Below are 24,538 nucleotides of genomic sequence, written 5' to 3'. Positions count from 1 at the left end.
GTCAGGAGGTTAGTCCTGACTGTCACCGTAGGGAGCTTGAGGTGGAGAGCCTTGGCCACCCTAAACACCACCACTGAGTATGACACTCCCTCCTCCGTAGCCACGGTAGGGGGAGACAACATGCCTAGGTCTGGAAAGGTATCCAGACCACTTGCATCCCCAGTTCCTCTCTCAAGTCTGGATCATACTCCAACTGGTCTGTTAAAGGGTCACCAGACCTCTCCCAGTCTCCCTCACCCTCCTCCGGCTGCCAATCTGGCTGAAAATGGCCAGGGTGGAACACAGGGACAAAAGTACCTATCAGCCCCAGATCGGGTGCCGGTCGACGCCAGTCCGGATCCGTGTCCACATCGGGCAGAATCTGGGGTCAACACCGGCTCAGGGACCAGCCAGCGTCGGCTGCGGATGTGGTGCCGGTGGAGTCGGCGCCGGCGGAGGTGTAACGAGATCGACTGGCGCCGATCTGGATCCAGGCCTGGATCCAAGGGGGCCCTGCGTTACTGAGGATGAAGCCACCTGCGTCGAAGGCCTAGGGCCTTCCAGCAGAGTCCGTAGGGCCCAAAGGCGCGCCAGCGGAGTTGGGCTGCCTAAAGATGGCATGAATCGCTTTGTAAAATTGAGGAAGCTGGGCAGGGGTCGCTCCCGGGAATGCCAGAGTCGACCCTGAAGGCTCTGTACGCGGAGCGGGCACTACCTGCACCCTTCATCACGTCGGCCGAAGGACGAGGGGAAGTCGAAGAGCGACGATGCTGCTTGGACTTCTTTTTGTGCTTCCACTTACCTGACCCCGAGTGTGAAGACTTAGAAGAGGAGTGAGGATGATGACTCCGCGATCGGTCCCTCGACCTCCCACGCGACCAGGACCTTGAGCGACGCGGAGCTGACTGCCGGGCCTAGAGGAGCTTTCGGGACCGTTCATGCAAAGACTTTGGGCCATGGTTCGCCAGTCGGAGCACGACTTGGGGTCATGGTCGCGCTCCAGGCAGTAGAGGCACACGCGGTGCGGATCCGTCACCGACATCAGTCGGGTACAGGAACCACATGCCTTGAAGCCGGGCTTCCCTCGTGCATCAGGAGTCGGTTAAGACTCAAAAACGAAGTAGACCAAAGTCGCAAAAAAGTCAGTCAAAAAGTGACAGGGGGTACCGCTCTCTCCGGATCTGCGCTTGCTGGCGCGGAAAAAGAAAGAACTGACATCAGCGCGAGATGGCAGCGTCTATGTATCTACCATGACGTCATCCCCGCGACCACAACGCCACTGACAGACGCAGAGTCAACCGACGCCACCTTCCGACAAACAGGGGTTCTGCTAACGAAAAACTTTCCGGATCTAGTCTGATGCCTTGGGGTAATTCTAAGGTAAGGAATCTGTAACTAACTCTTTCTTTCAGATACACTGATTAATATCCAGGGATGGTGCAAATCAAGATCCATGGCAGAAAAATCACAATCAGGCCAGTAGATATTATTTAAGGCATGCCCAATAATTTGGATCAGCTAATGGCATGGAATAGTCTAGGTTGGTAGCAATAAATACTTTGTATTTAAGGGAATGTGACAGAGAAACACTTAGAGGGGTAAGGTGCAAGAATAATTACATAATCAATTACATAAAGGGAGAATGACAGACCTCACTTCCGGAAATGCTAGGTGGAAATAAGTAAGAGACTGATTAAGTTGTTCATTTTCCAATACAATGAACTTTATTATATGTTGCAAAATCAACATTCTGCTTTTCAGTGTACAAAGGACACTTGCTCTTTAGAAAAACATTAGGAAACTTGAAGACTACTATGCCTTGAAATCGTAACATTTTGGCAAAGTTAAAAGCTCTTGTAAACTCCAACACCATGGCTCAACAGAAGTTCATCCACAGTACAATATCAAAGTAAAACACAGTATTACACAAAGTATTCACCTAGAACTGAGAATCAAATAACCAATAAGCAAACCATTTGGCTGTTTGCTTAATCCCCCAAAAAAGAATAATACATTACTAAATTTCTTTGAACTTAATTTAAACAACAGAAGCAGATTTACTTTCCATTTTTTAATTTTTTTAATGGCTTTGGGAGTCTCAGAACATGGATATTCATTAAATATCTTTATTTTCATGTTTTATATCTCAAGTCTACAAGTTCCAGAAAATACATGTAAATGTATACAATACTTCTTTCTGTACAACTCTGTTTTCAAAAATAGGATATACTGATAGCAGATGTAGAAAGTTGGCAACATATATTGTTTTTCATTAGCGCAGACAGAATGTTTTCTGAAAGGTTAGCAGAAATGTTTTCATGCAGGCATTTACAATAATCATTTTCCACCTGTTGCTTCCAGTGTCAAGTAAAAGCACAGTCACTGCCCCATAGATAAAGCTTCAATGTACTACAATTTAGCAAACATGTAACAAATGAAGACACAGGCCGTTTAATCACAATCTGATTGAAAACAATACAGTTGAGACAGTAGACTAAAGATTTGGAACCAATAGGACAGGTTTGGACGAAAATCTCTTCAAAACATTTCGCATGGAATGCATGCTTGGCCATAATGTCTAGCACCTTAAATAACATCACTATTAAGGGTAAACTTTGCAATAAATAAAAGGAACAATGCAACACTAGATTATTGCTCAACGTACACAACGGTTTTTCATTTCTATTATTTTTTGTCCTGGGTCAGTTTTTAGTTTGTATATCATTTTAGCTTATTTTACAGACAAATGACTAAGTAAAGATATTTAAATATATGCCTCTGAACATTGTTTGGGATAATTTAGTCAGAGATCACACTATTTTAGCCAAGTAACACTGGCTCTTAGCTAAGGTGTCAGATCCAAGTCTATTTCTTTCTAGGTGGTATCAGTTTGGGATCAGCAACACTAATGGGCCACAGAACAGCAAATATCACAATAATTACTTTAATTCTAGATAAGTTTGATTTTGTCAGCCACCTGCATTACTCTATTCAAGCTCATCAACACTGTAAAACTTAACGTTTAATACATTTGATCTTTCTAGTTTGGTATGCATGCAATGTCACCTCTCCTGAATGGTGGAAATTCCATAAATCATATGGCCTTATATCAGTTTACGTTTGTAAGGAGAATGTGACTAGTCTTGTGAACCGCAGAGCAATTTCCATTACAAATACTTTAGAACTGAAAATGAGATCGAAGCCCAAACAGGGTATTGATATTTTGCTTCCTCTTGGTAAATCACACTTGCCCCTATGTGTACGGAAGCTTTAAGCAGAAACAAACTGTTTTTAGCCTACTCACAACTTGGGTTAATGTTCCACAAGACACGCCTATACAGTGTGCTAGAAATGGCCTCTGATAATTTGGTGACTAGCAATGTCCCTTAAGACAAATCATGCACTTCTGCACATCTCGCACTTAGCCAGAATTCACTTTGGTTCACTTGTATTTGTACTGACAAACCCAGACTCTCATTTTCAACTGATAAACCAAAAAAATACAATCCTTACAAGTAAGAATACTCATTCATACAGAGGACGGTGTATTAATTCAACACAATCATCTAAGGAGAACACATATATGTGACTGGCACACTGATAGAGTGAGCTCCAATAGACCATACAGATAATCTTCCAACTTTAGATGTATTGGGTACAGTGAGAACTATATAGTAGTCTTTAGTAATGTCACACAAGAATTTACCACGGTAGGCAAAATAGATTTTCTGTGCATACACATATTGGAGGGGGTGGTGCAAGTGTGTTATTTAAAAAAGCAACATTGTAGGCATAAGAAGGATCATAACACAGAAAGACCCAATAACCCACAGGGAACCGGGTATGAATACATGAAAAGAAACCATATTCAGTGTGGGTGAAATTCTAATAATGACTTAAGTTACTTGTACAGTAGTCAATAAATGGTGAATGAGCCCTGTGTTATTCCTTAACTCTACTTATTCAATTGTTGCTATCAATAATGTATAGAAATTGCATTATGAATAGTGTCAAATCATGAGTAACCATGCATATGGCACAATGTACAGGTGCTGAATACATAAGCAATAAAAAAAATGAGCAATGTATATGTAGAACTGAACCAAATGCTCTTAGTGCATACACAGATTTCTTTTGAATGGTCAGAAGAGTCAGTCAAGTTAATGAGATTGTCGATGTTTTAATCTCAATTATCTAGAACTGGACAAGATCATCTTAAGGACAGTATATTGAAACAGTAGCAACCACTTGCAATGTTGCAGTAGTAGTGTGCAGGAGCCAGCAAGTAGCAGCAACATTGTAAAAGGAATGTTCAATATGATTGATACATGCAGAAAAGAGTGGCTGTTGGTATACTACCCTGATAACCTCGTCCAATTCCAGACAGCTGAGGATGAAACGTCAATTATCTTATTAACCAGTCTGACACTCCTGACTATGTGAAAGAACCCTGATCCCTTGGATGTACTAAGAGCAGCCAGTTGCTTGTACATATATCATTGTACTTTAAAAAAATGGATTATGTATTCCACATCTGTTCATCAGGCAGAATGCACTGTGCGTAAATCATGATTGGCACCTTTCATGTTGGAATTTCTATAGTTTTGATACGAATAATTGAATAAAGATAATGTAAGAATAATACAGACCTCACTCACCATTTATTGATTACTATACAGAGGTACTTTAACAGTCAATATCAGAAACCTTCCTCAAGAAAGCATTGTTTCCTTTGGACATAGTTTGCAAAAACACCAGCATCTTAATTTTCCAAACACATATTACATTGTATAGGGTCTTTAAACAATACTTTTGGCATGAACATAAGCTGAATTTGGTGTAGTGAATAAACAGTTTTTTCTCCTTTTGCCTGAACTTTAACGAGGGCAATAACCATATAGCACCCTTAATTTCTGATAAACATTTTGAGTCTGACTCACTTTTGCTTGCACTGATCAGAAGCATGATAAAGTGCAAGTTAAAATTCTGTAAGCCAATAAGTGGAAAATATCCTTGGTCAAGTCTTGGTATTTATACAATAGTACGTGAGGCAAGCCTAAACACTGGAAAAAAATAATTTTATTTTAAGCAAAATATTTTATTCAAAGGCAAAACAGTTGACTTCTGTACATCTCAGGAGATCCTATACACAGTAAATAATAAAATACTATACTTCCTACATATCCATAGAAATAAGGAGGATGTGGACATATGCCCTAAATGTCAGCGAAATGCTTAGGGCAAACACACAAGCATAAACGTGGGAAGATTATTTAAAAAATCAAAGTAAAAAAAGGACACTAGAAAAATTGTACTTGCAAACCACACTGAGCGAGCAGGTCTGACTTCTTGGTGACTATCCACACACAAGATATTTGCTCAAATACACGTTCAAAGGACACATGGTTCTCTGCACGTACTAGTTCATTGGGAAGGAGGGAGCTGTTGGACAGCAATTGTTTGACTGTATTGAAAAGACAACCTTACATCCAATTGTAGTTTCCAGTACACCAATTAGAATCCTATTTTACACCTACAAAGAAAGCAAATCATTCAACAGCAGCTATAAGGCAAAATATAGGAGATTCACTGCAGCTCATCTTTTCAAACTGGAAAGGAGACTTGGCCTCCAATCCCCTATAGTGTCAATGAGGGATATCCAGTGATCAGGATGTAGGAATACCTCTATTTGTACTATGGTCACTTATGATGCTCTTTTATGCATGCACCTTTTCACATTGGTAGCATGAGGTGGCTATATCTCGGTTTGCAAGCAGATGAGCACTCTAGAAAAGCTGGAGACAAAACTCCCACAAGATTATGGAGTCACCAGAGAGGGGGCCGGCATGGCTATGTTATTATAGTCACCCAAATGAAAACAAAAAAACCACAAAAGGAGAAATGAATAGCTAATAAATAAGTATTTTAACTAGACAGGCCCCTTCAACTGAAGCTTCCAAAATATATCTATGAAATTGACTGGAACATCCTCCATTTACGCATCCCCATAAGAATGCGGCTAGAAGCCATTGCACTGCAAAACAAGGTCTGAGCACAACCAAGAACAAGTCTGTGACCCATAGTGATTTCAAAATACTAAAATGCTTTTTTTTGCCACCTTTCACTAACTGCCATTTCACTTTTCCAATGCACAGCAACAAACAAGAAAAAGATGTCAGCCCGGTAAATAAAACAGGGCTGCAACATTATCTAAGGATATTTCTGGCTTAAAGAATTTTTGGTTAAATCTATCAAAAGCAAACAAAAGTTATGAAACAGAACTGCAGAGCGAGCACATAGGAAAACATTTCAGTTCTGCTGCAACTTTCTTACATGTCTGCAAAGGTCTAAAATGTCACTTTTAATTCTACTGTTAAAAGATGACTCCCATTAGAATAAACCCACCTTTATGTGGTGCTGATGTCGATGCTTCATTTTTGCCAACTTCACATTCCAGAATTATTTGCTGGTCACGCCGACTTGACGGTCTTAACATCGCCTTTTTACAAAGCACGCCCTTTTTAGGTCGTATTAAATGTCTCTAGATAATTACTTTTTTTAATACTGAGCATTTCATGAGAAAAATGCAGAAACTCTGGTCTGGAGGCACGCATATAGAAAGATGCTTTTCTATTTATATTAATATAAAAATAGACCAAAGTCTCATCAATGAATAAAATTGGCCATCATAGTATAAAATTATAAAAGTCAAAAGATAGGAGAGAGTCTTGGAAATGCTCACACTGCTTGATGGAAAGGGTAATCTAATACAGGACAACAAAACGCACATGTCCGACACTCAGCTGATGTCAAAGGTTCCTGTGACCGCTCAAAAGTATAAAGATCACAAAACGGAGCTTGGATGTATTTCCCCAGAAAGGAATCCATATTAATGTACAAAGCCCTTCTATCCAGGGAGGGTTTCATGCTTAATCAACTCTTCGAATTGAAATGGGTAGGCACTACAGAGGTTTTCTGTAGCACAGTTGAAAGAAATATCGTTAATCCAGAAAGAATAGTTACGGTAGGAGCATTCCAGGTCATAAAGTTGTGCGGTAACAAAAGCCACCCCAGTCAAGAAGCCAGTGTCCATCGAAACAATTGACTCAATTTTTGAGTTCCTTCAGCCTTTTACGTTTTCCCTTGCATCTGGCTTTAACTACCAAATGAAGGTTTTGTTTTTATATTCTTCCAACACCTAAAAAGGCGAAACAGCTGCAGAAATTGAACCAAGTGCTGATTTCACTACGTGGTTCAACCATCTGCAAAAATATGATGGCATCCTTTTGAAGTAGTAACTCCACATTCTAATGTCAAGTACTTAGTGCTGATCTGTGAACGGGGATTACACTTGCTGTAAAACGATGAACTACCACAAGATTCCTTCCCCATCTTTTGGGCCCAGGGCTAGTGCCAGGACTGAAAGTGCTGTTGATCATACTCTGCTATTAGTTTCTTTATATGGGCTAATTTGTTGTGAAGGTACTCACAGCGATTCTTCTCATGGCTGTAGAGTGGATTTGTCTGAAAAGCAATAACAATCAAAGTTATGTTTCCATTCTGAAGAAGTAAAATACACCGCTTCTTTTAGATTACTGTCAACATTTTGTAAGCTGCAATCACATGATATTGACCTTAAATATGCCAATTAAGAACCTTTCTAGCTTTGCATGAAAGGCTGGCAACAACATGGTTGTCCTATGACCGACAAGCGTATCAAATGAATGTTTGATTGAACAAACCAATATACATGAAGAGTGGAACATAATAAACATGGAAATAATTTTCCTTATAATCCTTGGTGCGTAGGTCTACTTCAGCAGACTCACATCACCTGGAAGAGCGAGGCATGTAAGTGACTATGGCAAAGCAGCAAGCTAGAGCAGTCCTGTGCTACGTGCTGCAAAAGATAGTAGCGGGGACGGAAACCAGCAGTTACAGAGCGAGTCAAAATGCTGCTCTCAGCGCAGAGTTCATAAACTGGGACTAACTCATCTGTACAGGAAATAAAATGGAAGACTAGGCAGGAGAATACGAATCAGGCAATTGATTTGCCTACAAGACATTTAGGAGTCACTCAAGTGGAATAAGGTGGAGAAGGTGGCTGAGCAAGTTAAAAATTATTATCCAGTTCATTCAACAAAAGGTCCTTCACCTAGTGGAATCCCCAACAATATATGTAGAGTTCTACAATTTCAGAAATACAGTTTCATAATTCAGCCCAGAAAGACTGGCAGCACAATTTCTAACACTATTTTTCAGCTCCAACCTATGCTGAATACCTTCTACCACTTTCCCGGGCTCTCCTCCATCCAGTTTCCATTAACATGGACAATCAGACAATTTTTATTGTGGATCATATGAGGGAGGTAGCTCAGTTTTCATGGCGTGAATTAATCCTATTTTGAACTGACATGACATTTTGCGTACAAGGAATAAAATGCTTTACATTTGTCAGCATCTTTTCAGTATTATAAAGTGCGGCAGCAGAAATAAACTATTTAATAAATAATTCCAGGAATTAATGAAAAAGTTTACGTTTCAATCTTAATGCCAATGATAAGCGAACTGGCGCAGGCATGAAACAAAAGCCTTCAGGGTGAAGCAAAATCAAATCTGAGCTAGAGTCTTGTGATCAATAATTTAAAAGAAAATACTAGCTTGGCTATGAATAACAACTTGCTTCAGTAAAAAAGATACTAACTAAAACACAAGAGGTACTGCCCATCACCTCACAGAAACTACTTGATTGGAACTAAAGATGAATCAATTTTTTTTACATAGTGATATAGTTAAAGTTAGCACAAGTGAACAAGGTTTGTACTTGGGGGATATTGCTACACTGATATGGTGTGAAATAGGAAAATGAGTAACCACACAAGAAAATTGTGATGTTTTCATATTAAATCAAGTGTGTCTGTATAAGAGATCATATGAAGAAAGTGTTTTCCCATTGAATGATTGAGTTATATAGGGATGCTTGGACAAAAGCCTTTCAGATTACTTTCAAACAGGATCATACATTCAGAAAACTATTTTACGAGGTATACTCGAATATCAAAATTGCACAGTGCTAGTTCCTCACATCTCAAGAGCAGACACATGTGTGCTATTCCCTTGTAGTGAAGGGTTTCCTTAGAGAGGTGGAGGGTGCTGAACTGAATACTGGCAGTAACCACATCCAAGGACTCTGTGTTAAGCAGGCATGTACGTCAGCCTTAACCCACACTTGATACTTTACTTGTGCTCAACTAAAATGAACACACTATAAAGCAAACAATCTTGGCTGTTCGCTACCCTTCCCTACAGAGACTACATTATTCACAAAGTAATTTTAGAAAAATGTGTAGAAAATTAGAACATGCCTTTGTAAATCTTTACTACTCACCTTTTTAATTTTGCGATATTCTTGTAAAATTTGATCATGGATAGTCTGTGGAAAGAAATGTAAAAGTTTTTTTCAGCATAAACATGATAGGGCGACAATATTTCATATCTATGCTAATGGAAAATGTGCCACGTTGGTGGAAAATATTCAAATGGACCGAATATGGTAAAAAGAAGAAGAAGAAAACAGGCTTTCTGGATAGATCTATAGGCATAACAAGTTGGTGGAATATAGATTATATCAAATGCAGTTCAATCACAAACATCACTGCTCTTGGTGGAGAAGTAGAGAACTTTTTAGAAACTGATAAATGCAAAAATAATCCAGAGGTCTAATAGGCATTAGAAGGAGTGCTAGTGAGGATTGATATCAGAAGCAATGAGTAAAGGTTGAGAGCTTTCACATCACTTCTAATGATGGTGTTTCACTGTCAAGTCAAATGGCCACTGGGACTAGAATCCCAAAGATGATGCAAACACCATATTGAGCATGCCGTCAAGCTTTTTTTAAAGTCCTCTCTGCCATCCCACATCTGCTCTAAACCTCTATAGGCTGTTGCCACTGCTTCGGTTTCCTGCCTAGCAGCCACCTAGACCACTCCAGTGCATTGGATTCACACTTAATAACAAACTGCACATCAGGATGTGAAAACTACATCACTGCTGTGGTATAAAGGATTGGAAGCCAGGGCTTCATTATGTCCGTAAAACAAGTAGAAAGCCACACTGAAGACAAAACTATTTCACTTTTCTAGACATAAAATGCTGGATACCAACACTGGCATTTATGGTATTTGTCCCCAATGCATATTCATACATTGATTGGTGTGCTTTTAAGTCTTGCAAAGTAAAGTTGTCTCCACTTTGTGAGGGCATGCATCCACTACAAGCAAAAGAATATTTGTTTTTTTAACGTGATGGTGCTGCGGATTTGTGTTATTTTGCAACGGTCTAGAAAAGTACAACTCCTGAATTCCCCGACTGTGTACTGGTTTTATTTATATATAGAAACAAATATTTTTTTCTTCTTAAGTATCAGTGCATCTTTTACAGATTTGGATGTATTTGTAATATTTTTGTTACATTTCTTTTAAGGTTATGTTCTATCTTGTATTATCCAAGTCAAAGTTAAACATTGCTCACTCTGCAAAGGGCAAACAATAATGGCCACAGTTTAATCCGATCACCAGCTTATACATCTAAAGAACTTTTAATGAGGCTATTTCAATGAGACTATCCGCACAGATTGGCTTATAGGTTTCTTCATTAATAAATGAAGGGTAATGCAACACATTAGTAAGACACTACATCTGTGAAGGTTGCCAATGTCAAAAAGCCAAATTTTAAATAAATCCTAAAGGGTTACACATTTTTCTGTTCTACCTTTAGTAGTTTTATTGCGACATCCACGACAGACAGTGAATTCGAGTTTTGAAAATGTACATTCTTTCACTTACAAAAACAGCATACCTTGGAATGCACAAGAATCTCCAAATGTTCAAGAGAGATTGGATTTAGAACAGAAACCTGAATCTACGCAGCAAGCACTCTGAGAATTGCTTGCCTGTGATACACATTACACACACCCATCATAATCCTAGGGTCATACCTTATATTGTTCTGTGCCCTGGGAAAGCTGTTTCAGCTGAGAGTCTAACTGTGTAAACCGATGGGTTATCCGTTCTATTCTGGAGTGCAAATCTCTGTATTCGTTATATTCAGCATTGAAGTCATTTTTATAGCCCTGCCGCTGCTCTTGAGATGCAATAGCTTTGTATTTCCTAAATGAAAAGATAAATTAATACAGTCACTGTAAAAAGAAAGTATGCTTTATGTTAAAAAAAAATTGTTTAATGTATCCTTCCTACCCTTCTGGTCCCAGGACTTACTCACCCTCCCTTCCTCAACCCCACACCAGCCGTTAGATGTAGGTGAGAACAGATATTCCTGATGTATTTCTTATGAATCATAAAAATTGTTTCATGGCTGTAATATAATTCCCTTTTGCTCAACACAGATCTCATGCGATTTTGGTGACCACCTGTATTACCAACACTCTGCCACCAGAATACACTGTTTAGACAGTCCTATTACAAAATCTGAAGCAGCGTGTAAAGTATACATACAACACCCATGTGGTTAGAGTTCCTTTTAGTTACAGTACATTACACAGGGAATAGATGTTAAGACTGACTTCGCTGTACACAGAAACACTACGGTTACATTTCAAGGGTGGACATGGAGCAGTGCAGCAGACAGACTAAAACCATATTCTAATAAAAGGATTACAGAGTGGCATTCCTCGTCACTAGAAGCCTCCTTACATGGAATATGCAATGATAAACTAAGAATTGAAAAAAATGCAAGCCTTCGGTATCATAAGCAACTGTATATATTTTTCAGTGAGTACGTAAAAAGTGGGATTACAACTGCTGCATCTTTTGACTAAAAAGACAACAGCAACATTCGGTTGCATCTCCTGATACTATAGTTCTTGTATCGACAAACATTTATAACATTATTCACAGCACTAAACCACAAGCCAAACTAGTAGTAGGACGCTCAGTATGTTGGCGCTGCCTATAATAAAAATACTTACCTGTAAATGCTGTTTTCCAGGGTTGATATCTGTGGTGTGGAACAAACTGTTAGCAACGCCAATAGGTAGTATTGCTATTGAAAGGCTAGTTTGAATGGTTGTGCCAATGCTTGTTTAATCATGTTTTCAGGGAAGCAGAATGGAGTTTAGAAGAGATTAATCAACTGACTCAGTTTTTGAATCGGACACAGCAGAAACCTAGCTTTGACCTGAGGCTCGGGCGCACACCGAGAGTCACTTTTTCTTTGCAGGGTGAAATGGAAATGGAGGTAATGATGGTTCCAAAAGGTTTATTACTGGGGAGAAATGTTTATATTAAAATAGGGTTAGACAAAATACTGGCTGGGAGATGCATAACAAATTAACTATTAAGGCCAGAATGGTTATTATTCTGCTAACCCTGAAAGCTGAAGCAGGTTTCAAAGTGACCATAAACCCCAAATTAAGAAAAAGGTAATGAAGATTTTTGGTGGCTGTCTAGTGTAGATCTGCATCACTTGCCATAGCCTAAACTAATTTGACATCTTTTCTATGTGCAATTGGTTGCTATGCTCTAATAGCCTTTAATCTACTTCATGTTCCCAGTACACAAAATAAAAGGCAACACTTTTGAGGTTAGGTCAACAAAAGCACAAATGTTTATTTAAAAAAAAATATATAGGAGTCAGCAATTACTGCAGACTTTGTTTCATCATTCATAGATTCACTTGTGACGACCTCCTGTTGAGGCGGTTTTAACCATGCTTTGCACAGTTGTAGAAGGCAACCGTTGACCGAGACCCTTGTGTGGACTACGTGGTCATGATGGGTGCTTATCACAAACCTGAACATTTCATATACTGTTAACAAGGGTGTCAAAGAGGATTCTACAAGACAAATCAAAGACCTTAGAAAGGCTAAACACCTATGTATCAACTATGGGCCCATTCAAACAGTTTTTCCACATTAAAGCAATATGGATAAGCATCCTGTGTTAACCTTCATTAAAAGAAGTGTCATACTACTGCTTTGCTAAGAAACTTCCAGAGTGCAGTGAAGCATCCACCTACAAGTCTATCTACACATTTTAAACATATTCTATCTTGACTGAGACCCAGAGCTGAACCCCTGGAAGTGAGAACTTTTACAGGGATGTCTTTGAGTAATGTTTAATCTCTCTTCTTTTGTTGAGCAGGCCCTCTCAAAGGATGGGGTTACTAGGCTACTTACAGTGTCCATTAGCTGAGATCCCCTGAAGAAGAAACATTTATTACCGGTATTTCTTCAGGGAAATCTCAATTGAAGTTAAAAAGTACCACTTCACCTGTCCGTTGGAAAGGGGTGAGTTTATTCCACTCTGGGCTGGAAAAGTGAAGAAATTACAACTGACAGGTGAGGAGGGGATACTGGTGATGCGAGCTTTCAAAATTATCTGTGTCAAATTTCAGCCTCTAAAGACTGCAGACTCTCTGGCCACCCAGCCCCTGCTTTAATTATTTTCACTAAAAAGGCTTGAGACAGAGTTTTTGCGGTCACTGTTTAATAAACAAAGCTTTTAAATTTAGACCTAAATCGGTTAAAGAAAAGTAAAATGACTAAGTTATTCGTTCTATTAATTGGCCTTTCTAAAAGGAAAAGTAATTTATTTCATTTAAAATGTTGCTCTTGGATCCAGCACACGTTTATGACAACTCTGAGCTTGTGACTATTATTAGAGGTCCCCTATACAATGTATAACATTGAGTACTGAACAGCCTATAATAAAAGCAGAAGGTAGAGCTCCTACTGTTCCCTGGGCACCTACATGTCATGTCAATGACACCAGCAAGGACAGTCCATACAGATGTAAAAGAACAATTGTTACTTACCTGTAAACAGGTGGTTCTCCAGTATTGGTGTCTTTCATAGATTCACATGCTTGAATATTCCCCGGCGTCGAAGTGGGAGCCCCACGGTAAATAAAATAGCAATAACATCCCAATAAAATATGTATAGGAAAACATATCACAAATTCTAAAACCAGAAATACTTATAAGTACCAGGTTAGCATTAACACATAGGAATACATAGGAGAAAAGAGAAACACCTTTATAACAACCATGTCATTATGTTAGTCCAAACTACAGCCAATCAGGCGTAAGCACCCCTCCAGAACCTTCTCCTCAGAGGCTCAGGCCCTCAGATTTTCGTAGCACTAAAGTGACAAAAGAGTCTAGGAGGAGAAGCGAGCCTCTGAGGGGAGGTGGGTGGGTCGCATGTGAATCTATGAAAGACACCAATGCTGGAGAACCACCTGTTTACAGGTAAGTAACAATTGTTCTTCTCCAGTACTAGGGTGTCTTTCATAGTTTCACATCCTTGAATAGAATAGTTAGCAGAAATAGCTGGCCGCAGGGCCAAAAACAGCAGTGCATAGGCATGAAAATGCACACAATGACAATGTTGCCAGGCAGGTAATAACAAAATCATATAAACCATAGAGGCGGAAGGAAGAACAGAGGCTCACCTTATTTAAAAAGATTGCGAAGCACCGCTTGGCCCCCTGCCGTATCAGCCTCGTTGATCGTCTCAAGGCAGTAATGTCTCGTGAAAGTGTGCCTGCTGGACAACATAGCTGCTCGACATATTTGGTGAATCGGCACACCAGCACACAGGGCAGCAGAGGATGACATTGCTCTGGTGGATTGAGCTCTCACTGAAGATTGAAGAGGCTTGCCAGCTTTCTGATGGCTGAAAAAAATTGCTGAAGAAATCCAACGTGCAATAGTTGGCTTGGTAACAGAACGCCCTTTGCGCATGCATCCGTAAGCAACGAACAGTTGATCAGACCTACGAAAGGGCGCCGTCCTGTCGATGTAAAATTGAAGGCATCTTTTAACGTCCAGTGAATGCAAACGTTGCTCTGCTGGAGTTTAAGGATTTGCGAAGAAAGTTTTTAAGAACACTGGTTCGTTGAGGTGAAAGTCAGTTGGCACCTTAGGCATGAAAACCGGATTGGTGCGAAGCAGAACACAGTCCGATTTGAATTGAAGGAAAGAAGGTTTAATGGTGAAGGCATGAATATAACTCACGCGGCGTGAAGAGGTCAAAGCAATAAGAAGAGTCACCTTCCAGGTTAAAAATGTTAAATCCGCTTTGTGGATAGGCTCAAAGGGCGCCTTCATCAATTGCACCAAAACGATATTGAGATGCCAGATAGGAGGAGGATGCCGAATGGGCGGGAACTTCCTGAACAGTCCTTTGAAAAATTGTCGAATGACTGTTAGATCAGAGAGAGGAAGACCCATACTGCCGGAACCAAGGTATTGCCGTCAGGAAAACTTTCAAAGTGGAGTGGGAAAGTCCTGATTGAGCCAGCTGTAGAAAGAACGGCAGAAGCTGTGCAGGAGTGGAATGAACGGCATGGATGTTGGCAGCTGCACACCAGTGACAGAACCGTATCCACTTTAGCTTGTAAGTCTTTACCGTAGACGGAGCTCTCGCATTGGCGAGAACGTCCATTCATGCTGGCGAAATAGACAAATGGGCAAATTCAAGGTGCTCAGGTTCCAAGCTGATAATTTGATAGAGGAGGGGTCCGGATGACAGATCTGACCCTCGTCCATTGTGAGGAGATCCGCTCGAGGATGGAATCGCACTGTGAGAGAAGCAGCAGTTCCAAGAACCATGCTTGTCGAGGCCATCTGGGAGCGATCAGGAGAATGTGGCACGACTGTCTCCGCATTTTCCACAACACTCGAGGAACCAGCAGAATCGGTGGAAAAGCCTAGGCGAATAGATTGCACCAGTCCATCAAAAGGGCATTCCCGGACGACTCTTGATGGGGAAGCCAACTTGCATAGGACGGGCATTTCCGGTTTACAGGGCTCGCAACCCCACAGCCGAAAGATGAAGTCCAAAGTCGGCTGATGCAACTCCCACTCGTGGGTCGAGGACGCGGACCTGCTGAGGGAATCCGCCAGGATGTTGGAGATGCCTGGTAGGTGAACCGCTGTCAGGGGGATCTGGTGACGAAGTGCCCAGTCCCAGATACTCTATGCCAGTTGAGAGAGGAGCATTGACTTGGTGCCACCCTGCTTGCTGACATAGTGCATACTGGTGGTATTGTCGGTCTGAATGAGCACTGCTTCTCCCTGGAGTAGGAGATGGAAGGATTTGAGCGCCAGGAAGATGGCCATTAGCTCCAGCCTGTTGATATGCCAGGAACGTTGAGACGGGGTCCACTTGCCCTTTATGTATAGTCCCTGAAGATATGCGCCCCAGACTTCCAGGGAGGCATCCGTGGTAAAGACGAGTTCCGGAGCGATGGTGAGGAAGGAAGTACCGGCAGCGATGTTTGACGACTGAGCCCACCATTGAAGAGAGGACTGCATCCGACTGGTCACCCGGACCAGATTGTTGAAAGAGACGGTGACCTGACGTCACTGCATGTCCAATTCTTCCTGAATGGGACGACTCTTGAGCCTGCAATTTGGGATCAGGGAGATGCAGGACGCCGCCATCCCAAGAAAGGATTTCAATACACGAACTGAAACGGACCCTTTTGAGCGGAGGAGAGCCACCATGCGTAGTATCCGTAGCTGATGCTCATGAGACACAAATGCTTTCGCCAGTGAAGTATTCAGAGTGGCGCCCAGAAAGGTCCTGCAAAGAGCCGGCTCGACCTGAGACTTCTCGGTGTTGATGGAGAGACCGAGGGAGTGGAATAGAGTAACAGAATCGAGTGTCCAAGGACGCCTGATGGCGGGATTGCGACTTGATGAGCCAGGACCTTCGTGAAGACGCAAGGGGCGGAGCGAAGGCCGAAAGGCAGAACCTTGAACTGAAAGTCTCTGTGCCCCACTCGAAAGCGCAAGTATTTCCGGTGTCTTGGAAGTATAGGCACATGGAAACACGCGTCCTGAAGATCGATGGTGGTCATGAAGTCGTCTTTCAGGAGAAAGCAGAGAACTTCCGCGAGCATGAGCATGCGGAAGGATTGACACTTCAAATACTTGTTCAGGGCTCGCAGATCGAGGACTGGACGCCGCCAGTCGCCGGACTTTTTGAGGACGAGGAAGAACCGAGAATAAAATTCCATCCCCTTCTGAAACTTGGGAACCACTGCGATGGCACCCTTCTGAATCATGAGCCAAATCTGCTGAAAAAGCTCCTTGAGGTGAGCCGGGGGTAGACCAGTTGGAGGAGCGTTTGGAGGGAACTTGACAAACTCCAAGGCATGGCCTTTTGATACAATGTCCAGCACCAATTGGAGTACAAAAGGGAGATTCGACCTCCAACTTTGAGCGGGGAAGGCAAGTCATTGCTTCTTAGAAGCGGAACCCTGTAGGAGGATTTACCTCGGTAAGATTTTGAAGACTGCTGCCGATAGGACTGCTGGGACTGGGAGGAATATCTTTGATTTCCTTGGCCGTAGGAACGGTACTGTGTGGATCCGCCGTGAAAGGAATAAGAGGGGGTGCTGCGTCCGTGCGCACCACGAAAAGGTGGCTTGCGAAATTGAAGCGTGCCGAGAGCCCGAGCCGTCTCGGTGTCCTTTATAGTTTGCAAAGCCATCGTCCACATGCTGGCCAAAAAGCGATTCGCCGTCATAGGGCATGTCGAAGATTTTCGACTGAACTTCCTGGCAAAAGGAGGTGGAACGAAGCCAGCCCTGACGACTTAATACGGCTGCTCCCGCAAGCTGGCGAAAACCAGTACACGCAATGTCGACCGAGCAATTGATAATTTCTGAGGACGCTCTCTCTCCCTCCTGAAGAATTTTTAGGGCCTCAGCTCTAGAGGGCCTTGGAATGAGGTTGATGAAAGAAGACATATCAGACCACATGTGGCGGTCGTAGTGCCCCAGAATGGCCAGAGAATTGGCAGCCCTCACGGTGGTAGAAGCCATAGTGGAAAACTTACGGCCAATGGCATCAAGCCGACGTCCTTCACGGTCCGGAGGAGCGGTAATAGGGAAAGACGGATTCCTGGACCGCCGCTGCGCGGCCTGGGTAATTACGGAATCAGGCTTAGGCTGCGCTACCAAGCAAGCAGGTGAACCCTGGAGCGCTCTATATTTCTTTTCCAAACAAGGAAGAAGAGCCGGAATTGTATTGGGCGTTTGCATCAATTTGACACCTTCATTCCAAATAAAGTCAATAATGGGCACAGCCCGGACCTGTTTGAAGGGCTGACTCTTGAAGTCATAAAGAAAGCAGTCCTCGTCCTTCGTGATCATAGGAAGCTTAAAGCGCTGCGCCGCTCGTTCCATAAGCTGGTGAAAACTAGCTATGTCCACAGAAGGGGAATCGCCTGGTACCGAAGGAGGGGGAGACGGTGTCTGGAACTGATAGTCGTCCCAATCTGCCATGTCCCTATCATCATCGGCAACCTCGCTGTCCTCTCTGTCAGTGCGAGCGTCATCATTCTCATAAACAGTGGCATGGACTTGAATGGAGGTTGAAGGGGCAGAAGATACTGCAGGCTCCGGCAATGAAGGAGTAGGAGGAGCCACTGAAGTTACAGGCACTGTAGGTTGAGGAGACCCCTGATGAGACGGTGGAAAACGTCTATTGTAATCCTCCAGCATATATTGGAGATTTGAAATGATGGAAAGTGGTATTTGTGCTGTTGGAACCTGAAGAGAAGGTTCCCCTTCTTGGAAATAAGAATGATCCTGTTCATCCTTGTAATCTCTTGGCATTTAATGACTTGCTCCGAAGGACTTCGAGGCTGAGGGTGACTCGGAAGCGAGAGCTGTTCCAGAGGCACTTGTCATCGCTGGTGCAGTGGGTCAACCATTGGAGGCCCAGAAGCTGATGAAGAAAAAGGCGGCAAAGGCAAAGATGCAAAGGTAGACGTCGTCGACGATGACAACGTCGACGGGACATTCACCATCAACGGCAAGACCACAGCCGCCGATGAAGCCGCCGCCGACGGAGCAGTCGTCGATGGAGCTGTCGTCGATGGAGCTGCCGTTGACAAAACGATCGTCGGCGGAACCGACGTTGATAAAGCGGTCGTCGACAGAGCACTCGCCGACGAGGAGGGTCTTCTCACAGCAAGCGTCGACGAGGATTTCACCATCGACGAGATCTTCTTTGACGTCGATGAAATGGGAATCGCCGACAAGCCTGACTTAAAACTGACACAGACCATCGTCGACGCAGAAGACGTCGACGCAGCCGCTGTAGACTATCCGCGGGCACAAGTTATCGTCACTGTCGTCGTCAGGGCACTGGAGACAGCAGATTTCGTCGACGGAACGACCGTCGACGAGCCCGTCCACTACTTAGCATGTTTTTAAGAGGAAACTTGTGCAGAAGGAGCTGAGGGCGCCGGAGAGTCAGATCTCGAGGGCGCAGGAGTAGCAGCGACACAAGAGGATCCTCCATGAGTGGAAGCTTCTTCTTCAGAAAAGGAGATGGCAACTCCTGAACACTACTACGCTTTGAAGCAGCTCTAGACACACCTGACGCAAGGCTTTCTGCATCGGAGAGAGGTGAAACCTTATCCTTCAACCTCTGCAACCACAGGAGAAGATGCCCCTCCCTGTCCTTAAGGGTTTTGGTTGAAAATGTCCTGCAGATTTTACATTTTTCTACCTCATGCTCTGGATAGAGGCAGTAAATACACTTCTTGTGAGGGTCCTCTGAGTAGAGTCGCAACTTCCCACAAGAAGAACATGGACGAAACAAAGACTTCTTACTTGAAGACATCTCAGAAAAAATGAAGAAAATCCAGAAAGAAGTTGAAAACTCAGGAGATCTCAGGGAGACTCCCTTCACACAACGTGCTGTAGAAAATCTAAGGGCCTGAGCCTCTTAGGAGAAGGTTCTAGGGGGGTGCTTGCGACTGATTGGCTGTAGTTTGGACTAACATAATGACATGGATATGTTATAAAGGTGTTTCTCTTTTCTCCTATGTATTCCTATGTGTGAATGCTAACCTGGTACTTATAAGTATTTCTGGTTTTAGAATTTGTGTGATATGTTTTTCTATACATATTTTATTGGGATTTTATTGCTATTTTATTTACCGTGGGGCTCCCACTTCACCAACGGGGAATATTCAAGCATGTGAATCTATGAAAGACACCCTAATACTGGAGAAGTAGAAACTCTCTCCCCGGAATTAAAAAAAAAAAAACAGGAAAAGGCTTCCCTTCTGATGACAAGACAGTCAAAGAGAATAAATCTAAATTTTTTGTGCTAGACGCCTAGAATAATGCTAAGCTAGACAATTAATTTAATATGTATTTCAAATAATGTTGGTTGTCCTTTTCTGGACATGAAATGACACTTTTAGATTTAAAAGATTTAGATGTGCCTGCGATATATTTTAACTATTATCTGCAATTTAGTTTTTGTAAAATGAACGCTAATTAATATAGGAATGATTCTATTACCACAAAAGCAAAATTCTAATAAATTGAATGTGGAATTGAGTAAATCCCTACCCACTGCCAGGAAATCAAAGAAACGTAAGTAGGCTACGGTACTGTGGTAGGCTTTCAAGGCAACTGGGTATTATGCAAGTCATTTCTTAGGGATGGCGAACCTCAGCTCGTAGAGGACTAATTGTTGGGGAACACCCCCAACAATGGGAACCTTAAAGGCAGTCTGAAAATGGGACTACCAATAGTATGCGCCTTGTCAGTATCAAGAATAAGAAATTAAACAAAGATACTGCCTTAGCTGATAAGTAGACCCCAATTGAAGGAATTATTACAACTAGATGAAGAGAATGTCACTCTGGCTGCTACACAAAATGAACTAAATTATATCTCCAAGTATTATAACAAGCGCTCCTCATGCACCAGACTAAAAGGTGTTGAGTGACTGGACAGGGTAACTTTGCCAAAGCAAGAGGATAAGATTAGGAAGCTAACTAGCCCATCATAGTTGGGTTGGTGGCTGATACTAGATTTCATAGGGAAGGAAAATTAATGGAAAAAGGGAAAAGTAAGGAAGACCTGCAGACTCATGGCCAAAATGGGCAGCAATCACAGGCACGCCTCAGCCAAAAATCACTGGAGCAGTGTTCCCTTCAAAAGCAGATTAGTTTACTGGAAAACTGGTCAGAATTACAACTATGAGGAACTTTAATAAGCCTTCTGTGGGACATGGAGCTAATCCTTCAAAAGAAAAAATAAGGGAGGAGAACTGCCTTCTGAACCTTTTGGTAAATTCTGAGGAAATTCTATAATGCTGGCATAGCATTTGGCAGTTTTTAAATATTTATATTATTTATTTTGAAAGTTTTATATAGCGCGAACAAGATCTTTGCAGATATCAGAGCGCTTTACAAAGCCGGGAATGCCAGCAAGAGAGTGGGGTTACACATAATAAGTGGGAAGGGTAGGTACGTGAGGGAGCAAAGTAGTACAGCACATCAATAATACAAATATAACAGTTAAATGTGTGCATAGATAGTCAGTAGCGTCAATAATACAGGTGAAATAAATAGTATAGAGTTCGAACAGAGTAATACAGGTCGGTGTAGAGTCTTTCCAGATCCACGCTAATAGGTCAGGTGTATTTGGCCATAAAAATAGCTTTTACTTCTTTCTTAAAAAGTGTGAAGGAGGAGATGAGCCTGGTTTTAGGAGGGAGTGAGTTCCAGATCCTGGGTGCCATTCCTGAGAAAGAGCGTTTATAAGTTTTTACCTTCCGGAATCTTCGAGGTTTTAGCAGAAGATTGTTTGTGCCTCTAGTGTTTCTAGAGCCGCCGGAGATTGACAGCTTCTGAGTGAGGTATCCGGGAGAGCTCAGATGTAGAGCCTTGTGTGTCATGCAGGCGATTTTCAAATGTATTCTGGCTTCAAAAGGCAGCCAGTCCAGTGTTTTCAAGTCAGGGGTGATGTGCGAGTGTTTTTTTGATCCAGTGATGAGTCTGGCTGCAGCGTTTAGAGAGGCTCTTAGGGGTGCAGTGCTGGTTAACGGGAGACCGCAGAGGGCGGTGCTGCCGTATTCAATTCGCGGGATTACTAGTGCTTGTACTGCAGTTTGGAAGTCTTTGGCTGGTAGGAAGGGTTTGAGTTTCCTCAGGGTATTGATTTGGAAGTTCGCTCCCTTAGTAGCCTTGCTGATATGATGCTGCATGTTGAGGTTGGAGTCGAGGGTTATGCCTAGGGATTTCGCTGAGTCCACTATGATGGGTTGGACATTGAGTGCAGTTAACTGTTTAAGCCAAGTTTGCGTGGTGGGGATCTTCGCGGGAGGTGTGATCAGCAGGAATTCTGTTTTCAGAGCATTGAGTTTGAGATGATTATCAGCAAGCCAGGATTGGGTGCTTCTGATCGTTGAGTTCAGTAGTAAGATGTCATTGGGGGATTGTAATTTGAGATATAGTTGGGTGTCATCTGCGTACATGTGAAAAAGTACATTGGATGCTTGAAGCAAGGTGGTGAGAGGTTCCATAACTAAGTTGAACAAAGTTGGTGATAGGGAAGATCCTTGGGGGACGCCTAACGAAACAGGTATTGGAGAGGACATCAGGTTGTTACTCTTGAATTTCTGCGACCTGTTGTGTAAAAATGAGGTGAACTACTTGAGAACAGTCCCAGAAAGACCCATTCTTGTGCTCAAAAGATCAAGTAACTTCTCATGTTTGACAGTGTCGAATGCTGAAGAGAGATCAAGCAGGATGAGGAGGCAGGTATCACCTTGATCTAGGATTTGAAGGGCGTCGTCAATTATGTGAGTCATAGCAGTTTCAGTGCTGTGTCCTGCTCGGAAGCCTGATTGATGAGGGTTGAGGAGATCAAACAGATCGATGTGTTTAGTCAGTTGTAGTTGAGCGCATTTTTCCAATAATTTGGCGAGAGTGGGAATATTGGTAATGGGACGGTAGTTGTTAAGGTCGGATGGGTCGGCAGAAGGTTTCTTTAGCAAAGGTGTGACTTGTCCAACTTTGAGGGAGTCAGGGATGGTTCCTTCTTGGAGCGAGCTGTTGATAATTTTAGTCCAGAGAGGAAGGAGCAGTGGGGTGAAATCTTTGACAGCGTTTGTAGGGAGGGGATCCGTGAGGTGATTGGAAGGTTTCAAGGTGCTGAGCAGTTTGCCAATTTCTTCTTCGGAGTAGGTTTCAAAGGTTGACCATGTTGCATTGTTTTTAGGTTCAGTGGGTGTTATGCAGTTGAGTGTATTGTGGAGTCTTGCGTCAGCGCCGAGATCATTCTTTATGTTGTCAGTTTTTTGGGTAAAGAAAGTGGCGAAGTCTTCACAGGAGGGTGCTTCGTGCAAAGTACTGAGAGGTTGGGGTTGTTCCTTGGCTTGTGTTCTGATTAACTCAAACAGTTTTCTAGGCGATTTTTTGCTTGGTCGAGCTGGAGGCTGAAGAAGTTTGCTTTTGAGCGCTTTATTTTCCTGAAGTAGGCGTTTCTCTTTTTCTTCAGGGTTTTCAGGTGCAGTGCAGAGGGAGCTGCCCTCCAGGTGCTCTAAAATCTAAACAGAAGAGTAGGCAACAGGGGAAATCCATCTTGTCCACCACCAAACTATAGCCAAAAGTGTAAAATTAGTACTTCACAATGAATGGAGAACTCTTGTTTTATGAAATGAACTTGCAGCATGCCAGCTCACTCCCAATGGGGTAGCCAGCCGCAATGATGTAAATGGTCTTCAGATGGAACCCTGAATGAGACAGCAGGCAGGGCATGCTGCAAACTAATCTAAACCAACCAGGTTTTCAGCATCATCTTAAAATTCCCAAACAAGAATTAATACACATATTAAAAGGAGGTTTAGTCCAGGCCAAGCTGCTAAGCAGGTAAAGATTGACATCCTGTTCAGGCTTGAAGTATCTTGTGGTCCAAGATATAAGCTAGAGTAGCAAGGCGGGTGTGGGAGGGAAGATGGGGAATGGGTCTTCCATGTTAGGGTGGGGGTCTTGGGAACCATGAATTCAAGTCCTTATACAGCTCCTGGCTTGAAGCTCCATCCACATTGGGAATGCCTGTGATGTCAATGATGTTTGGAACAAAACTGGTACAAGTGACAGCCTCTAGGTTTAACCTGATATGCAGCTTACCCTCTGTAGTTTGTGGGGGCAAGAGAGCATTTTTGTGTTGGAGGAGTTTGTCTTAAGATAAAGTAATTTGAAGCTTTCCTTCAAAACCACAGCAATTTTTGCACAAAAATGTGTAAAATAACAAATATTTGTTGTGTCACTTTGTATATTTTTGTTTTCTTCACCAAATCTCTTTTTAAAGGATTATATCTGAAAGCACCTGGAGGAACTGGGATGTTCAAATGACCATTCAATGCACTTTAAATTAGCTAGTCAAACACAGCAACAAAAAGCATCATAAATTACATTGAGCGGAGCAGAAAACGATCAGCCAACAGATCAGCATTGAAGTCGAAGCGCACTAACACTGGAACCTTTAAAAAGGTACCTAGTAGAGGTAATTATTTCTTCCATGAAGCATGATGCAGCAGATAATGCTAATCTAACAAAAAGACAACAGTGCCAGGTTTCTACTTGGAACGATTATCACTCCCATTGGTACTCCAATTTCAGAGCTGGAGTCAATAATCCACTTGCTATCATTGAAAAGGACATGTGGCTATGTATGGGTCAAGGAACTCGTGCTGAAGACCTTCTATACTG

At 42.4% G+C, this 24,538-nt stretch overlaps 1 protein-coding gene across 1 annotated transcript in view; it reads right to left on the bottom strand.

Moving 5' to 3' along the window:
* Positions 1 to 1,680: 1,680 nt before the first annotated feature.
* The window catches only part of ELL (elongation factor for RNA polymerase II), a 181,282-nt gene continuing 158,424 nt past the window's right edge, over positions 1,681 to 24,538 (bottom strand). Inside the window, exons 10-12 of the mRNA XM_078670140.1 lie at positions 10,976 to 11,147; positions 9,368 to 9,412; positions 1,681 to 7,503 (exon numbers count right to left, since the gene is read on the bottom strand). Of these exons, the coding sequence (XP_078526266.1) occupies positions 7,387 to 7,503; positions 9,368 to 9,412; positions 10,976 to 11,147 (334 nt within the window). The 3' untranslated portion in view covers positions 1,681 to 7,386. The remainder of the gene's footprint in view (positions 7,504 to 9,367; positions 9,413 to 10,975; positions 11,148 to 24,538) is intronic.

The sequence above is a fragment of the Lissotriton helveticus genome, chromosome 12 (assembly GCF_964261635.1).
Source record: "Lissotriton helveticus chromosome 12, aLisHel1.1, whole genome shotgun sequence".
Lineage (NCBI taxonomy): Eukaryota > Metazoa > Chordata > Amphibia > Caudata > Salamandridae > Lissotriton > Lissotriton helveticus.
This window is presented reverse-complemented; position numbering and strand designations above follow the sequence as displayed.